The sequence below is a fragment of the Molothrus ater genome, chromosome Z, assembly GCF_012460135.2.
Source record: "Molothrus ater isolate BHLD 08-10-18 breed brown headed cowbird chromosome Z, BPBGC_Mater_1.1, whole genome shotgun sequence".
Taxonomy (NCBI): domain Eukaryota; kingdom Metazoa; phylum Chordata; class Aves; order Passeriformes; family Icteridae; genus Molothrus; species Molothrus ater.
In genome coordinates this window covers 19832872-19852660 of record NC_050511.2, presented here as the reverse complement: position 1 = coordinate 19852660, position 19789 = coordinate 19832872, and the positions used below count along the sequence as shown (strand labels likewise).

The 19789-nt window shown below is 40.6% G+C and overlaps 1 protein-coding gene across 2 annotated transcripts in view; it reads right to left on the bottom strand.

The window, feature by feature from the left end:
- KIF2A (kinesin family member 2A) overlaps positions 1–19021 on the bottom strand; it is a 58048-nt gene extending 39027 nt beyond the window's left edge. For both annotated transcript variants that reach the window (XM_036402571.2, XM_036402573.2), the window contains exon 1: positions 18775–19021. In XM_036402571.2, coding sequence (XP_036258464.1) covers positions 18775–18838 — 64 coding nt within the window. In that variant the 5' untranslated portion in view covers positions 18839–19021. The remainder of the gene's footprint in view (positions 1–18774) is intronic.
- Between the last annotated feature and the right edge of the window lie 768 nt (positions 19022–19789).

Here is a 19789-nt window from a genome sequence, read left to right as displayed (position 1 = left end):
AGACCCCAGCTTGACTCGGGGCTTGCTCACCTTACATTGCTTGTACTTGCCACATCTTCAGAAGCACTAATGTGTTATATTAGGTCTGGCAGTGGGCCATCACCCAAACACGTAGCTTTTTTAAGGGCATCAACAAATTAGGTCAATGCAAAAATATACTACAATTTCACATCTACTACAGTCTTGCTGAGGATGACCACTGCAACAGAAGCTACTCATGCCTTAAGAGATTATGATACACATTTGTGAAATTACTGTGATTTTCCTATTCATGTTCCTGAGTGACTAATGGGAATGTTACCTCATCTAGAGACACCTGGACATGACTGACCTTCACCCTCTGTCAACTGATAATCAAAAATTAAAATTGTAAAAGCAAAATTTTCTTTATTTTCTTTTAAGTAATATAAACTCCAAGTTAAATATATATTTAAAAAAAAAAGTTTCAGAGAAGCATGAGGCTACAAATACAAAAGCAGCACATACCAGACAGAATTACTGTAGTCCAGAAAATTATCTTCTGTGCTACAAGTTCCAGTTCCTGGCAACGCTGGTGGAAGAGCTTTCCTGCTCTCACAGAACTCAAGGAGGAAAAAAAACCTTACCAAATAATGCCTGTAGCAAACTTTAAGGAAAGAATCCCAAGGAAAAAGAGAACTCCTGGCTTGGTGTCTCCATCAGTGTCAACTATGGGGACATCCCTATTCACCCAAATCATTGTTTGTCATAGCCCTCCCTGCACTACACAGACAGTCCTGCTGCTCATCCTCGAGGAAAAACCAGTACTTACTGCTGACTGATGCTACTTGTTCCACAACACCAAATGTATTTGATTTTATTTTGTTTCAAAGTTTCATTTATCCACAAATCAGTGGATATCGTATTTTATTTTCATTATATCTACTACTTTTACACCACTTTTGTTTTCTTAAATCATACAAATTTATTTCAGCTCTGCTGGCCTTCCCTATTGTCTTGTCTGTTACCTTAGTCACAGTGTTATCACAGCATTGAATGGACATTAAACATGCACAGCCCCTACAATAATTCTATAGTTTTATATATATATATATATATATACATATATATATATATATATATGTGTGGATATATATATATATATATAATTTTAGTATTTAAGAACTTAAATACTAAAATTAAGATATAATTTCATTAAATACATATCTTAATATTTATTTTTGTGAATCATCCCTAGCTGCTACCAATTCATTTTGTTGTATTATCTAAATTATCACAGCAATACTCAAGTTCTTCATACATATGTTACAACCACACCTTATCATCTCTGTAAACATCTACAATCTAAGAGACAGGGATTTTGAGAACAGAAAGTTGTATTACCCAAACCAAGTTTCCCACTTCTGCCTATATGTTCCAGCTTTGAATTAAAATCTAACTTAATCTTTGTCCCTACATAAAAACTCAGAAATATCCCAAGCTAGGCATGTAGGCAATTTCTGTGCAAGTACCAATCAAATATAGTGCTTTACAAAAACAGAGTTCACAGATATTACTGCCAGTCCACAAAGAAATGAGGAGGGGAGAAATAAACAACACACAGACATGTGACTGAGCCGTGTATAACATTTAGCTTCAAAATACAAATAGTATATTTAACGTTCCTCATACAGCAAACAGGACATAAGTGACTTTTTGGTTTTCCATCCATCCAACACTAACAAGCCACTCCACTCCGAACCACTAAATCACAACTGAGTGTGTTCAGCCTAGCAGAGCTTGTTAGCTATCCATACTGAAGCACCTCCTCTAAAAAAGTTACCAAGAGCTGCATCCCCACATTGCTGTTATGGTTTTTGCTTCTCTAATAATTTTCTACCTCCAGTCTTGTCATGTTGTGATTTGGTGGGTCTTTCTGCTGACATTTCATTTTGCAGGCTGATCTCTAAGTTTCCCTTTATGTTGAAAACAAGTTTTCTGTGGTTTCTCCAGTTGCAGGAACACTTTGTTTACACAATTTCCCTTCAAGGCAGGTCCAGTTTCTTTTGGGGGTAGGGTGTTAATATCCTTTTAAGCAGATTTCAAAGGGCATTATTTTACATTAAAAATCTCTGCTTAAAACATCTTGTCTTTATTTGCTTTAGAAGCTTTAACTGCCAGTGAAATCCATGGCAGTGAAATCATTGGCTTCACAAAAGGTTTTCAATAGCATCTGACCATGGTAGCACTGGGAAGTTTATACTACATACTGCCTCTGGAGGTGCTAGTCAGAGAGAAACATGTTAATAAACAAGATACATGTTACTAAGGCAGCTGAATTCATAACAAAGTGTCCTATTATTATGCCAACAGATGCACTGATACCTTGATACTTACCATCAAGGTATCTCAGCTGTATCATGCCAGTAATCCTATCATTTTTAAGAGTAGGTGAGCTATCAGCTTACTAACTTACCCACCGAAAAAATTATTTGGAAGGAAATGCCTTCAAGTCATATCTAATACATGCTGTTATAAGTCCCCCAGAAAATTTTCAATAAACTGAAAAAATTTCAATTTGAAATGTTTGAAAACTAGCACTTTGATGTCAATATATACAAACTTTTTTAAAGATTTCATGTGTTCACAGTCATTTAGTACTTTATGCTCTCTTTTATGGCTTATACAAACACACTTGTACAAGCGTTATCTCTACCTCTTTCTGTCTTTTAAGAGTATCTGCTTTTCCAACACCATCAACCAAGAAATGAAATACTCCTGATGCTCCAGATCACTTTCTACAGGAGCACTCATTCCCAAATAAGGGTAATTCTGTAATGGCACTTACTTTTCCTCTTAGCACTTCACCCTGTCCACACTTTGTGGTTAGTGAGAATATGAAGGTTTTGCACCTATCATTTACATTTTATGGTCTCTTAATCTGTAGCAATAGGATGTTCAGATTGTGCCACTTTTACCCCAGTTGTTTTGCTCTACACCTCTGCCATAGATGAGTAATGCAATGGTTGACTCTCACAGTTAAAGGGCAAATATTAAGTATATGTTAAGAGAAGTTTTGTAGATGCACAGTTATGTCTCCCCCCCTTACATTGTTATCACAGGATGGCCTGGGTAGTCGGGGCATTTGGGAGGGTTGGCTTGTTACTATGGCAAAACCTGGCCTCAAGATGTAAGAAAGTGACCTCCGCCCCCGGAAGCGAAGAAGGAGTCAATTGACAAGACTTTGGGAGGGGCTAAAGGGCAGAACATCCATTGTGCGGATGAGCACATGGTGATAGAATCCTACAGTGCTCCCTGCACTGTATTATCTTCTCTATTCACTCATCTGTTGTATTTTTGATAAGGTCAAACACCTCTTTATGTTCTGAAACAACATACATCTCCAGATACATGATAATCACACTCTAGTGAAGTAATGAAGTTTCCCAAAAGCAGTGTTACTTTCTGTGTTATGACCAGGAATTAATAATTTTAATGTATGGGAAAAACTAGCCATCCAGTCCCAAAACTGATCCCAGGAGTTATGTTGTTAGTTAAAAATTACTAAGTAAACTATCATCACCTGTTTTAAGCACCTTACCTTTCTTGCGTTAAACTTCATCTGAATAATTTTTCATAGTTTACTAAACAGTTTATTAAATTCAGAGAAACTTATGGCTTACCTTCACAAAATGGTCAATACTGGCAGTGCTGCATAAAGCCTCTCCTATCCTGATGCTCTGGCAGGGACAAACTCAGGTCACCACACGCTCAGCTCCAGGATTCAACATCATGCTAACCCGCTTCACTTCTATCACATTAGTTTGGGACACAGAGACTAGAAGCACTTCAGAATCTGTCCTCCACTGTTTGCTACTAATTTTAGTCAAGGTACTGTACATTCCTGTATGAATGATTCTATTTGATTTGTAATTTTTCCATTTACTTTAGTGCAAGATCAAGCAGAATGAGCTGTAATCTCCTCTGAAATTAATAGTAATGCAATCACCAGTTGCTCCATGGTCTAAAATCTTTTTATTCAGTTATGCTGGTTTTGTTGTTGGGCTACCACAACAGTCTTTCTCTTTGTGGAGAGGGGAATGAACTCAGACAAGCATCTAGCATTTGCTGTCAAGGTAGATTGTGTCATGGTCTTACAGAAGCATGGCATAACCCATGACCAACATCTTCATTCTCAAGCATCAGACAGAACTAGGATGCAAGAGAAAATGTCCTGAAAATCACTTCAGTGCCTTTCTTTCAGACCACACTGTGGAGAGAAAACCTAAGACAACTAGTATTGTGTTGGTTCATGTTCACAGCTGCCTGAACCAGTATCTTACATGGCATATTGCTTGGATGTACAGCACTTCAGTGCTCAGCTCAGGTCCCTCAGCTGTGCCTGTAGCACACTACTGCACCAGGCACAGAGAGGTCTGCAGAGCAAAGCTGGTGGTGCTTGGGATCAGCCGTTCATACTGTGTGTTTTGCACAGGACTGGTCTAGCACCCACAGTCTGAATACCCTTTGCCAGCGTGCATCACACACTTCCCTTGCACATACCCTCCAGTTACATTTCATCCAAAAGGAATTTTGTGTCAACTAAAGCACAGCAAAAGGAAGTAAATAGGATCAAAGATATGTGTCCAAAGCCCATTTACTATATGAACTGAATCCTTGCTACAGATGCACCTGCAGTCCCAAATGGTATCTATATGGATACACACAGAGTATCAAGACCTCATAATTTACCTTCACTTACATAAAAGTAAGAAAACTGCATTGCAACCTCCAACAATGATGCCTTCAAGAGCATGGCTAGGTGCATGTGCTGCATGTCCACGCACGTGCACAACAATATGAAAGCGTGATGCTTACTAAAATAAAAGACTGCCCAAGCAGTGACAGACAAAATGATGCAATTCAGGCCTCTCCTCAAGAATCAGACACAGGAGTTCCAGTTTTCTCTAGGAGGCATGTCATTAGGTTCATTCCAGATGGGAGGCTGGAAGTGAATTAGTACATGTGCATTGAGAATTATCATGGTACCAGGACACTAGACTAAAATGAGGTGCCAGATAAACTCATAGCCAGAACAGTGCAAATTGTGAAATATTTTAATCCTCTGTACAAGGAGATTGCGTGCAAACAAGGAATGAAGTAGGGCATCCCGAAAGAAAAGCATGTTTTCTTTTATTATATAGGCCTTTCACAACACTAGTTACAAACTTACAGAACATCTTGAGCCTGGTGTTTAGTAACACTACATTATACTGAATTTGCCATCTGATCCTTTGACAACTTTTTGTTAGATGGCTCTAAAAGAGTCATCCCAAATATACGGGAGTACAGAAAAAAGTGGCAGATGAGCTTCAACACTGTTGGGGTTTAGGGTTTCTTCCTTTTGTATTCTTTCTCTAAAGGAATTTTCTCTCATTTTTGTTGCTAACAATAATGATCAGTATTTAAGAGAGACAAAAGAAGTAACTACTTTCTCTCCGAGGAGCAGAGGTATAGCGAGAATTGCTCTGCGGGAAAAGGGACTAGGCACAGCTCCTAGGTAGGTGCCTTGCTCTCTTGGCCTCAGAAGGGGACGGTCGAGCTGCTGCTTGGCACGGGAACTCGCTGCTGCTGCCGGAGCCTAGCCCTGCCCTGCTTCTTGTGCTGTGGGTGAGCCTTTGCACATGAGAGCAGCCACTGAACTGGGACATTTTGGCACCCTGCCTCACTGGAAAAAAAGGATCCTTCACCATCTGCTGGGGTGCCTCAGGGGAAATCCCAGGATCTCCAAGCCCCTCTCCCTGTCCTGTTCCAGAGTCAGGCTGCCTCTATCCAGTTCTCCTGCCACTGCTCCTAGTTTTTCACTACACTGTAGCCACACACCCCTTGCCTGCTGGGATGCCCTGTGGTTTCAGCTGCAACTGCAGAGTTTCTGCTGGGTGAGCCCAGGGTGAGCCCGCCCTGCGTTCCAGTCACCACTCCAAGGTTCCTGCTGCAGCTCCTTTCACTATCCGGATGGGCACTGGGATAGGCTGCCCCTGAGGGTTTGTAAAGGAAGCCCCTTCCCATCCCTTCCACCACCTGTGTCCACCATTACGGCGAGAAGGAGCCAGCTGGAGCTGCGGCACAGCACCCCCTGCAGCCGCGGAGGAGTCATCACACACCCCGCCCTGCCGGGAGCCAGCAGCGCCCCTGCCGGCTGGGATCGGAACTGCACCAAAGGGGAAGTGCTTAAAGGGCGCAGACACTTTGTGGGGTTTCCTGTTCTTGTTCGTTGTTGCTGTTGTTGTTTCTTTGCCTTGTTATAGATACAAACACTAGTAAAGAACTGTTATTCCTTTTCTCATCTCTTTGCCTGAAAGCTCCTTCCTTTCAAAGTTATTATAATTTGGAGGGAAGGGAGTCATATTTTCCATTCCAAGGGAGGCTCCTGCTTTCCTTAGCAGACACTTGTCTTTCAATCAAAGACAAATGTTAAAGGAAAGATAACACATCCAGAGAAATCTTAATTACAGCTTTATCATGCTGAATCTAGAGTTATAGCTGAACTTCTAGTTCAGCTTTATAATGCTGAACTAGAAGTTATAGCTCTAGAGATCCTTTAGTTGACACAGCTCTCTCAAAACATCATTGCCTAAACATGCACCTGCAATGACAAAAAAAAGCTGTTGAAACTTAAAAGCAAGTATCCTTTTCAAAATATAAATAAGACTTTGGTATACCCACATCTCAAGTACAATGGCACACCACAAAAATATTGTGGAATTAGAGGAGGTTAAGGGAAGGACAACTAAGAAAACAAAGAGAAAGAGGATATTAAGCAGGTAAAGACTGCTCACTTCTAAGGAGAACGTGGAGGGTGGACTTGGTTGCGCTTTACAATCATAAAGGACAAAATGCATGAAAAGTATTATTGACCAAATGCTTCAACACTAAAGCTGGGAGTGGTCTCTTAAGGCACAGGTTACAGACAGATGAAAGTGGTAGTGTATTTCTGTATGCAGAAAACAGGGAACTTCTTGATCTTGTGTCTGCAAGAGTCAGGCAGTAAAAGTCTGGTCAAAAGGTATTCAATAAATCCACAGACAACTGGTCTATAAATTGCTAGAACTAGGGAAAGTTGTACTTCTAACATCCTAGATAGAATTCTGCATAGTAGGGGAAGACAAAGACTTTGGAAAGAGACAAAGCTGATATGCTTCCCTAAATAGCCCCTGGTTGCTGGGCTAGATGAACCATCCATCTGATTCACTAGTGTACTTCATATAAAAGTGGTGAGCTTACTGCAAGTACCATAAGTAGTAAGGAGACTGAAGAACTTCCCCAAAAAGCAAAAATACTTCAGAAGAGTTAAAAAAACCCCAGCTTTCTCCAATTTCAGTAAGTCTTATAAGAAGAAAAGGGAAAAGTTTTCATTCACCGTTCATAAAGAAAAATTTGGTTACATATTCACACAGCAATATCCCTTTTAAAGTGTAAAATATTCCCAAAATGAAACAATTATAACTACCAATTTCCAAAACTCCTGCAAAGTTTTCCAGCACCTTCTACTCCCTCCCATGGCCCATACCAACCCCTTCCAGTTCTCATATTTAAGAAAGATTAAACAGCAATGCAAACTTTATTCAAATGAGAACAAGACATCAATGTATAACAGGATTATATTTGCTGTCCTCTAGGAAATTTTTCTTTTACTGATGCTGCGTAAGTGAAAGTTTCCATTCAATTCCTGATAACAACATTTCTACCTGTCCATAACAAGTTCATAACTTGTAAACACTTTGCAGGAATAGTTCAGTATCTTATATGTTTGTGGGTTTATTAATAGTTTTGTAAAACTGAATATAGTTTGACATATTTTTGTGCATTTAGTCTTCTTTGGAGACCACTGAACAATTTTGCAGGCAGCTTCTATAAACTTCTAAAACTGCTTCTCAAAGTTACTCTCAGAATACTTCTTCATAAATTTCTGCAGATCCCGACCCTCTGTGTTCCGTATCAATTTCCTTACATTTCTGACGTGTAAGCAAAATTAAGATTCAGTTCAGGTACGTCCTGGTATGGCACTGACTCAGACAGTTACCTTTCTTCCTAGCAGCCAGTGTACTGCTGTGTTTTTGACATAGTAAGAGAATAATGTTGATAACACACTCATGCTTTCGTTGTTACTCATTAGTGCTTACCCCAAATGAAGGACATATTAGTGTCCCATGCCAGTGAGTAGGTGACAAGAGCCGGGGGGAAGCATAACCAGGAATGTTAACCTGAACTAGCTAAAGGCATACTCTTTATTTATACAATAGCATGTAGGGATAGGACTAGGGTAATAGTCTTTGACTCATAGGGAGTAGGTTTAGACTGGATATTCAGAAAAATTCTTTGTTGTGAGGGTGATGAGGCACTGGAAATGGTTGTTGAGAGAAGCTGTGAATGCCCCATCCCTGGAAGCTTTCAAGGCCAGACTGGACAGAGCTCTGAGCAACCAGGTCTAGTGAAAGACCCATGGCAGGAGTAATGAGATGGTGGTAGTGGATAATTTTTTGGGTCCTTTTCAACCCACATCATTCTATGATCCTGTCACTCCATACCTAGACCAGTATATAAACCGGTGTGAGCTGGCTGGGAGGGTCCAATTAGCTGCACAGGGACAGGCTGCATACTGGTCGGCAGGTGGTGAGACCTTGTTCTGTGCATCACTTGTCTTTTTTGGCATTTTGTTTCTCTCTCCTATTGTTCTCCCTTTTCATTACAATTATCTTACTAATTTTACCACTACTATTATTATTATTATTCAATCATTAAACTACTCTTTTTTCAACCTACAGGTTTTAATTTTTTTTTTGTTCTCTAATTCTCCTCCCCATCCCACCAGGGGTAGAGGTGTGTGGACTGGGCAAACAGCTCAGTCAAACAGTGGTACTTAATTGCTGGCTGGTATTAAAACCTAGACAGTCTTTCAAACAGCATTTGGGTTTAGTGGTTGTTGAAATTTGTTTAGGAACAGGATTTAAGATTGTGGTGGATTAAAATAGTTTGGTGAATATCATCTGCAAAAGATTCACGTGACTTGGCAAGTCTTCTCCCTCTCTTTCCTCCTTTTTCATTTTATTTATTGTTTGAATAAATGGCCAAGACCTCCTTTTGAAGGTTTTCTCTACTTTCTCTAAAGCTAACCATACCTGCCTAAAAGCAACAGCTTCCTGCATCATACAGAACATTTTTAACAGCATCTTCTACAGTTATTTTCAAAATGGTACCCTTTGCTTTTCATGACCCATTCTGAAGGGGGATACCGTATGGGTAAATGAAGGTGGTATAGAATGTAATCTTATCCCCTAAAGAGTTCAGCTGAACCAATGACTAAAGATTAGGAGCAGGCCTGATGTTAACAGGACACACCTGTAGCCAATAAGAAGAGTGTTATAAAAGAGTGGATTTGTGAGCACTGTAGTCCGTTGGCTACTGTGAGAATAAGGAAGAGTCAGTGCTTAGAGGTGTTGCCTACGAAAAACATCAAGGAGGTATGAAACTCTAGCAATATGGAACCTTTGCAGTGTAATGATAATAGAACTCTTGCACTATAATGACAACACCATCCCATCGCAGTCTGTTGTTTGTTGGAGTTTTTTTTTCCTTTACTTCACAAAATTATATTTAGTAAGTATACTGTTACTTAATTCATTACAGAGCTGCCAACTGTTGCTCCAGTTCAAAAGTGAGAAGAGTTCATTCTCATGCAAGTTTAAAGCTTGTATTTTAGCTTTACAAGGTTCTAAAAGTTCAAACCAACAAGAAAACATTAAGAAGTATTTTAATTCTTCTGTGTTTGATGAAAGCTTATCATAACTTACAAATCCTCAGGTCATTATTAAAATACTGACATTATTCATCACCACCTGAATTCCTATTGTACTAAAATGCCAAAATTTACATAAAAGTTCAAATAATAAAAATACAGAAGTACAAGAAAACATAATCCAAAGTGGAATTAGAAATTTTGAGTATTCAAAAACCTAGGTGTTTATGTGCTTTTCAAGCTGAATTTATTTCCACTGCCCTCTTCCTACAGCCAGAGATCCTCATTAGCACATCACTGTGCATTCCTGCATCTCTATAAATGAAACACTTCTACAGGACAGTTGTGCAAACACTTCTACAGATCAGCTGGAAATACTCCTCAAACTCCATATGTAGTTTAGCCACAGAATAGAAGTAACACATTTTAATGACTGCAAAATGTGCAGCCCTGTGAACAAGTATGCGCCACACCACGCTTCTAAAGAGAAAGTTTTAGACAAAGCCCACTGTGCATCTCCCTCCACCCACACATCCAGTGTGCTCATCCACTGAAGGCAATTCCTCAATACACAATTCTATAATTAAAAGAAAAAAATTACACTTCTGATACCTGGGATTACACAAATCTAGAAGTGCTTAATGAGAGCCAAGAGAACACCAAACTTAAAAAACTTGGCACAGCTTTAATGAGATTTCTGATAACTTGAAGTAAATAACATTCCACTAGGTGAACAGAATTACCACATACTCCGAAAAATGAAAACAAATAAAAGACTTTTTGTTATCTACAAGTCACTTTGTTACTGATTGGGATTGTCCAATTAGTTTTATGTGGTGCTGGCGTTACATCAGTAGCAGAAAATGCAGCAGACTGTCCCCTTTAGAGAAGCCTGGGAAACATAAAAGCAGCTTATGCCTGATGGAACAAGAACTGCCACTAAATAAAAACTAAGCTACTCTGAAGGAATGTTTATTTGAATAAAAAATCTACTATCACATTCAAGTCTTAAAAGCAACAAAATCCCTCATCCATCTTCCAAGAGTCAAAATATAGTATCAGATACAGTGTTGCTAAACAAGATCCAATTAAAAAAAGGCAAAAGGAAAAAACTGATCAAGCTAAGCTTACTTAAATTTAATTGATAACTCCCATTTTTGAAAACCATCATTAAAAGTTTTGGTTAGACACAGTTTTACAGAGTTGTCTTTAAGAGCCATTACCCACTCCTTTTAAGCAATTCTAAAATTGAGTTCCTAGCAACAAGAAACAACTGAATTTAGACAGTAATAGTAGAGCTATCAGAAGTGTTCTAAGCATGTGGTGTTCATGTGAATGGTTCAGTGCACTACACACATTAAAAAAAGCACACAAGTATAGTCTGATAAATTCATAGTCTTATCAAGGAAAGGTAAATCTAGTGCATTTTCACACACAGCATTATTGCCTTTTGTCTAACAAAAGCAGACCCTAGTTTTATATATTTAGCAATGACCAAATTCAAATGCAGCAAAATTAGCTTTGCCCAACACTTTTTTAATGCGGAAATGGTAATGCCATCTTTGTAACACCCGCCTGAGAACTACTACCCGTGGCATGGAGAAGGGTGGCACAAGAGACCAACATCAAGCCCCCTGTTCTACCTCCACGTCAGGAAAGCATTTAACAATGGTAGATGAATTCACTGACTTGCAGCAAACCAATGGTATGTGAATGTTTTAAGGTCAAAATTGACCTTATCATTATTCCTTTTGGGGATATGAACAAAGCATGTTTCCAGGTTATCAGACACAGGCAACACTGTCTCATGGCTAAACACTTAATACAGAATTCAAAGGATCTGTTTACATAAGTCAAAGGTGTAGGAAAATCATGACAATCACTCATCTATACATGTACTTGGAACACAACAGAAAATACAAACTGTTTCATTCTTTAAATGAAAATTTTGAAATATTGTACCCACAAGCAATATAAACACTATAAACGTTTTTAGGAAAGGAACTCCAGCAGGAAAAGAAAACAGCAGATGTGTCCATACATACACAGTATGAATGGGTTTGAGGATATAGCAGTATTAGACAACCTCTATCTGAATGACATATCTAAATCACAGTTTTCGTTCCCTGCCCCCCCATCTTCATTTCCCTACAAGACATCCAACTAAAAGCTAACCCCAGCACAGCAGGCAGCGAAAAGCAGTCTCAGGTTAAACATCCTAGTAATCAAAACTAACTGTAGCCAACTTAATTATGAAAAAATGTCTAACAGTCTTACATAAGTAGGGAAACATCTGCCCAAACACAAGAAAAATTGCTCCAAACACTATAGCTAGGAATATCTGGTTATATTTCTATATTCAGTCCATTACAGAAAGAAATTTAAATAAAACCCCAAATACCAAGTCACAGTAAAACCTAAAGGTTTGGAATGTACAACTACAAGCAAATGTTTTAAAAGGTTGTTAGAAGGATCTTCAGAAACATAAAAAAACTTCTGAAAAGACATGAGTTATAAATCTGGAAAACACAAACAAAATTTCAAGAATGAAAAAGAACTGTTCATATATCTGAAAGCTTTTTTGTGTTTTTGAAATAGACAAAGAGATATAACAGAGAATGTATTGCAGCTACACAAAAATCTTCTATCCTACATCTGGGAATACACACTGAAAGCATATACACCTTTAAACAGTTTTATCTATGCTACAGAAACATAATGAGAAATTGACTATTAAAATCCAATATCTTCTTAAAAACTTCTCAATTTTAAACCACAAACACCACCATGCCTGACCATGTATTATATTTTGTATATATTCTCGCTACTGGACAAGGTAAAGACTGCTTAGTAGTTCTTACTATGAACTTCTACATCTTACTTCTTGTATCACATTAGAAATTTAACTTAATTCTAACATAAACCTTAAAGCTAACATAAACCTTTAATGCATCAAAAGTAACTGAATTCTTTTCCTCGATGGAATACACACACAGTGAATAATTATAGGGAACACACTTTAGTGGTCACCATGGGTTGACCACTGCATTCTCCTCCTGATCCCAAATCCTGTCATACAGTATGGTGAGGAAGACAAGATAACCCAACAAAATATAAGACAGGAAGAAAAGCTGGGAAAAAAAAACCCACTTTATGATATAAGCAGTAAATGTTTATAAACAAAGAACCTAAATAGTAACAGAGCAATGAAGTTAATTTACTCCATTCTGTTACTTGTTCCTCAAACACAAAAAAAAAAAAAAAAACCCCAAAAAAAAAACCCAAAAAAACCAATAGAAGCACACTTCACAGGTCAACACAATAAATATGCTACAGATTTTGTCTCCGAGAAAAAAACTCACCTGGTAAATACTTCACTCTTTTCTCTACCTTGTTCCACAGTAAGTGGATGTATGAAAAAAAACTCAAAAGGCTAGTTTGTTTCCTAGAGTAAACAGAAAGAGATACTTTTGCATGACTTCTTCCCCATGACTTATTGTCTTGTCCCACCTTAACAAGAGGAAAAGTGATACTTGGTGCCATGGCAGCACAGAGAAGTCTTCCACCCATAAAGCCGTAAGAGGGAAAGGTGAGCAACACTAGGCTCAGGCAACAGGCCATCAGAGAGCGTGGGAGCTCCGAACAATAACTTTACCTATTAAATTAAGAACAGATTCCCCCATAACATGATTACTGGGGGAAAAACATGCAATACAAGCTGTGTGATCCTAGCTCCCACATACAGCTCTAAAGACATTAGTGCCAGAAGAAATGCTGTATTAAACACACTTACAGAACAAAGATGAGAAGTTTCTCTGAAGACTAGGACTCAGCTCTTGTTATTCATCTTGCAAAAAAGCTATTTCCACAAAATACAGAAGGCCTACATAAATACCTGAGAATCTGTGAGTTACAATAAAAATTCATGGCTTAATGAAAGCTGAAGACATAAAGTTACTCCAAAAAGAAGACAGAAAATTTAACATATCCTCCTGGTCAATTTTTCTGAGGGAAAAATCTCAAGAAACTTTGGATCTAACAATGAGAACCTACACCAGATAAGCCTAAATGTTGGACCCAATAGCTAGACCAGCAACAGCAGACATGAAACCATGGGTGTATTCCGACTATTATGGAACTACAAAGACACATTGTATCTGTACAATTACATAGGGATTAGGTAATTCAGTCAAATGATTTAAATGTGGTAACAAATACCTTAATCATAGGGAACAAATAGATGTATGTCACCAAAGGAAAGAGTAAAAACACATTACCATTTAAATCTATCCTCAAGAGCTTGTAAAATAGGGTGACTACCCAAACCTGAACAGAAATTTTATAGCATCATTAAACCTTCTCTCCTCCTATAAAATCATTCTTGCTGCTGGAGTTGTACACGAAGATACAAGATTACCCAGAACACAGAGGATGCTACCGAACTCCCAACTCTGAGAAACAAGAATTTCACAGAAGCTGCGTTTTAAAGAAACAAAGTATAGCCCCAACTGTTGCTAAAATGTAGCTCCATTTGTGTCTGAAGGTGAAAACAGTTACCAAGATGTTTTAGAAGACTAAGCAGCGAGAAGCTCCCAGTAGGTTTTTAGACTGCGTGGACCATCCTTTACCATGACCATTCCAACTGTTCCAGACACAAATGAAGAAAATTCTTAAGTAGGCAATTAAAAACATCATAGCCATGGGCAAGATTTCTTCCTACCTCACATCAGTAAGAGGTTATTTAAACTACAAACTCAGGAAAAAGAAAAAGTATTTACAGTTCCTGGTGTAGTTTTTTTAGTTTTTATTATAAACTAGATATTCCTACCATCCTTCTTAAAATTCTGCTATGCTTCTAGATTCAATCTCCTCTGGTAACAATCTTCATGTGATAACTGTACCTAGTCCTTTCCTCTTTCAACAATTTCAAGTTTTCCTCTTCAAACACTGACAGCTCTCCTATTCTTGTATTGTGAAAAACATGGGCATAAATTCATGATCTTTCTTTTTTACACCATTTGATGGTTAATCCTTAAAAAGTCAGCATTTTTCCTTTCCTGAAAGTTCAGTCAAATCTTAAGTCAGTCTCCTAATTACAAGTGTCCCTTCTCTTCATGCCTGTATGTTTTTTCTGACAGTGAAGTCAGAATTGCATTTGCCTCTCCCTCTCTCCCATCTCACTTTCAAAATGAGCAAATATATAATTAATTTCTCTGCCTTTCTACGTAGTATTTCAGACACGCAAAGACAAAACAGGAACAGTCTGAGGAGGAAATGGTCAGAAAAAGAAAAAAATTAATCAACCTACTAAAGGGATACAGAGCAGAAGTGATTTACCTTGTTTCAGCAAAAGACTGCATTTATGGAGAAAAAAATGTGAAAGACTATTTCTACAAATACTTATACAGGTCTCTGTCACCATTAATGGCATAATGCACAGGAAGTGCAGATACAGGTGTAAGTTTACACATAAAGCAGCAAGCTATTATTATTTGTGTAAAGGGAATTCATCAACAGAAAAATGCCCATCTTTAGACCTCAACAAGGTACATCTTCTGGACAGGATCAATACCGTGAGTCTGGCAGGTACCTTCTGGTTTCCTACTAACTGCCCTAAGTTTCCATGTCAAAAGGCACATCTTTCAAATGTGGAAATACAGTCAATTCTTAGCAATTTGCAAACTAACACAAAGTAGTTCTTACCCATTTCCAAGACAGACTAGTCATATTTCAAGCAATGTGCATAAATTAAACCAAACAGTAAATTTCAGTATCAGAAGTTATTATAAAAACCTGAACTAGGTGACCACTTAGTACCTCTTTATGATACATGAACATAACTAGTTATTCCATGTAACTTTATGATACATGAACATAACTAGTTATTCCATGTATCTTTATGATACATGAACATAACTAGTTATTCCACTGGAACAACGAGTATTTACTAGATAGTAACTGGAAATACTATCTACAGCTGTAGGTAACAGTTATAAGGATGTTTACCCACTGAGAAAAAAACAGCAAGCAGCTCTGCAACATCAACTCTTGAAAATGCAGGGGTTTATCCAAACTGCTTTGCATGTGCTTTTGGCCATGACTTCTAACAATGCCCTTCTTTTGTACAACATTCATTTTCTGTTCAGTTCTACAATAAATCTCTCACTTCAGGCTAATTAGAACTTGTCAAAATGACAGAATATGTGACTTATTTTTTCCAGAATGTTCTGGTCTCACTTGTAACAAGCACGTTTCACCAAAAAAAATGCATTTCTTTTAGCTTTCCTTCTTACTTAAAGAAAAATAGTCCTCTGGAATCAATAAAACTCTGTATTCAGCAAAGAATGTTTAAGATTACTGGCAGATAGATGAAAAAACCCACACACTTTTTCACTGACGCCATTAACTAAGTAAAACTATTTTTCTCTGGATTCAGTAAAAAAAGAGGTAAGAAAAACTTAAAGAATTACTATCTCTACCTCTCAAAACAATTTTTAGTTATAAGAACAGACTCACAACAGACAAGAAAATATGTAAAAAGAAAAGCCCATATGAACACATTCCTCTCTCCAAAAGTTTCCTAAATAGTTTTAACGGTTTTCAGCCAATAGCAGCTGATATGACAAACAGCCCTGATCCTTCCTAGAATACAGCTCTGGGGAGAGCAGATCCAGAAGATCACATGTAAAGACTTCCATGTCATCTTGACTATGACCATGTATATTTGCTTCATACTGATACTGCTGGGGTCACAGATCCCTCCATAAGCTACTGGAACACACTAATTGTGCAGAAAAGTAGCACATCCAAAAGTTTTCTACTGGGTTCAGTTAATCAAATCATCAATTAACGTATTAAATAATCAGAAGAAAATATCAATAGACACACTGGAGGGGAAAGAGTCTGTAGGAACAATTCAGCTGACAGAGGGACAAGCAGCAAGACCCTCACCTTGTCATCAGCAACAAGACCGATTTCCACTGCTGTGGAGCCGCAGCTGAGGTTATAAACTGCCTTCTATGGGGCAACGCAATCTAGTGCTGGCTGTCCTTCCATATATTCCTCAAAATGCTCTCTCTTTTCCACATACCTAGGACAGTTTCTCCTACAGTTTAATGGGAAGAGAATGACGCTTAGCTGCAGCAGCCTGAGTCAGAACAGGACATCTCTTCCAGTCCCAAAGAAAAAAAAAGGACACATCACAATAACTAGGACCTGCCACTAATTATGACACTGCAGTCTTGCTCACACATGGACCAATTTAACACAAATTCTCAAAATCCTACAGTTTGAGCAACTGCTGTGAAGACATCCCCCTAGTCCATATTACTGATGAGTAATATACTTAATGTGCTGCATCACCTTTTTCAGTGATACAGCAAAATACATAAACCATTAATAGTAATGAAAATAAGTATTATTTTATTTGAGAGTTACCAAAATCACTTCTGATATTAAAAAGCATGTACAACCCTACAGACCAGAAAACAAGAGCAGCAAAGCATTTTCATGCCTAATTTCCAAAGGCATAATTTCCAAAACCAAATGGTAATGTTTCTTAGGAGTTCACAAAGACATCAGGAAAAGTTTTACAAGATGCTACTGTGAGGCTTTCTGAAATCCCAGACAGAGATGCACAGGAGTTACAAAAATAATTGCCAGACTGATCAGATTCATCACGTGGCAAACAGGGCATTTGGCAAAAATTGAGGGGCTGGGTGTAATCCAGTGTCCAGCCAACACCAACCATTATTTTATTGTAGGGCTGAATTGCAGCATGGAACACAAGAAAGACAAGCTGCATAAGGCTTGTTGGCTGATTTTTTCCTGCCTCATGACAGAACCATGCTAGCTTCAGAGCCTTGGATCTCCACATCTCTTTTCCCTTAGAAACATCTGCTTACTCTTTAGCAAGCTTCTAGATCCCAGAGAAAAAAAACCAAATCAAAAATCGAAAACACACAGCAACAACAGCAACAACAAAAGCTTTCCAGAAAATCCCAGCAGAACCCCACCCCAGTTTAGCAGGTTTCACAGATCTCAGATTACAAATTCCCAACTCAAATCCAAGAGCTGAAGTCATGAGTGACCTGCCATTGATTCAGTCAATTTCCCATGTCAATTGTCTCCTAACAGACAGAACCACTGAATTGTTGATATTGGAAGGGACTTCTGCAGATCATCTAATCGACCGCTTCTGCCAAAGCAGGGTCATCTAGAGCAGGTTACACAAGAACACGTCCTGGTGGGCTTTGAATATCTCCCGAGACAAATTTGAAGAGTTAGCACCCCAAACCTGTCACACACGCCTTCTTGATTCACATGTATTTTCAGATAGCATCACACATCCTCCCACCAGGAGAAGCTGGGCAAGACGAGAAACACTGGATCCCCAACGGAGAAATTACAACTTACGGGCATAAATAGCAAGTACTTTTCCTACATTTTAATCACAAAGAGCATCTGAAATAATAACATCATGCTTTCTGCCAAGTGATGGAAATGTCCAAAGGCATTCCTGTCAGGGCATTACCGTTGTGTCATTTTTCAGAGCACCGGAGCAGACAAGAAGTTACCTCTTCCAAACGAAAGGCAGGCCTGCCTGCCGGCCTTCCCTCCCTCCCTGTCTCCATCACCTCATCCCCTCCCCGAAGGCCCTCCTTCCTCCCTGCCAAAAGCTCCTCGGCTCCCCTCCCACCGACCCACGTCCGAAACCCCACCCCGCCCCCCCACCCCAGGCCACCCCGCTCGGCTCGGTGCCCGCCCCACCCTCGGGTCCCCCCCGGGTCCCCGCCGGGCCCCCCCGGCCCCGCCCGTGCTCTCCTGACAACCGCAGCGCGCGCCGGGCGTGGCCCCGCCCCGGCCCCGCGCACACAATGGGCCCCGGCGCGCGCGGCCCCGCCCGCCCCCCGCGCCCCGCGCGCGCGGCACCGCCCGGCCGAGATGCGGGGAACGAGAGGGGGTAGGGGGGGGAGAGGGGGGAGGGTGTCCGCGGCCGCCGCCCCCCGCGGCCCGCTCACCATCGCTGCGCTTGATCTCCACGTAGATCCCTATCTGGATCTTGCCGAAGTTGGCCGCTGCCATCGCTTCATGGGGCGCACGGGGGGAGATCGGAGGCGTCGCCGGCCGGCCACACCGCGGAGAGGGAGGGGAGGCCGTGCACGGCAGAGGCAGCGGCGACTCTGGGCGGGGGCGACGGGCGGCCGGGAAGGAGGAGGCGGGGAGCGGAGAAAAGGCGCCGGCCGGATACAACAGGCGCTGTGGGCGCTGCTGCGCCTGCGCGGCCTCCGCGGCGTCACGGTGGCACCGGCTCGCGGGAGGGGGCGGGGGCGCCGCGCGGCCGCAGCCCGCGTGCCCCACCCCCTGGCCCCGCCCTCGCCGCGGGCGCGCGCATGGGGCGCGGGCTCCCCGCGAGGCGCCGGGCGGGGCTGGGCCCTCAATGCCGGCTGCGCCTTGAGGCGCTGCGCTGGCCTGCCTCACACAGCACACACACAGGCAGCACTCAGCACACAAACAGACACCACACAGCGCACAAACAGACACCACACACACACTCCCCTGCAGCACCAGATGGTGGCCGAGCTGCTCTGGAGCCTTAATGTAATAGCTTTATCTACCTGCTCCCTGCTCATGCGGCTCCCATGTGCACAGCAGAGCAGCTTAGGAGCAGTCGTCCTGCTCCACAGCCTGCCAGCGGCTCTTGTGTCCCAGGGAGGCACATGGTGTGGTTCCTGGGGATGTGCAGAGCTAACAGTTGGACTAGATAATCCTTGTGGATCTCTTCCAACTCGGAATATTTCATTAATCTTTGAAGGTCACAGCGTCAACAGCATCCATCCATCTTGGGAGCCTACAAAGAAGCCAGAGAGGGGCTCTTTGTCATGAACTGTCGTAATAGGACAAGCAATAATGGGTACAAACTTAAAGAGGGGAAATTTAGGTTAGATGTTAGAGAGAAATTCTGTGAGTGGTGAGACACTGCTATGGTTACCCAGGGAGGCTGTAGATGATGCCCCCACCCCGGCAGTGATCAAG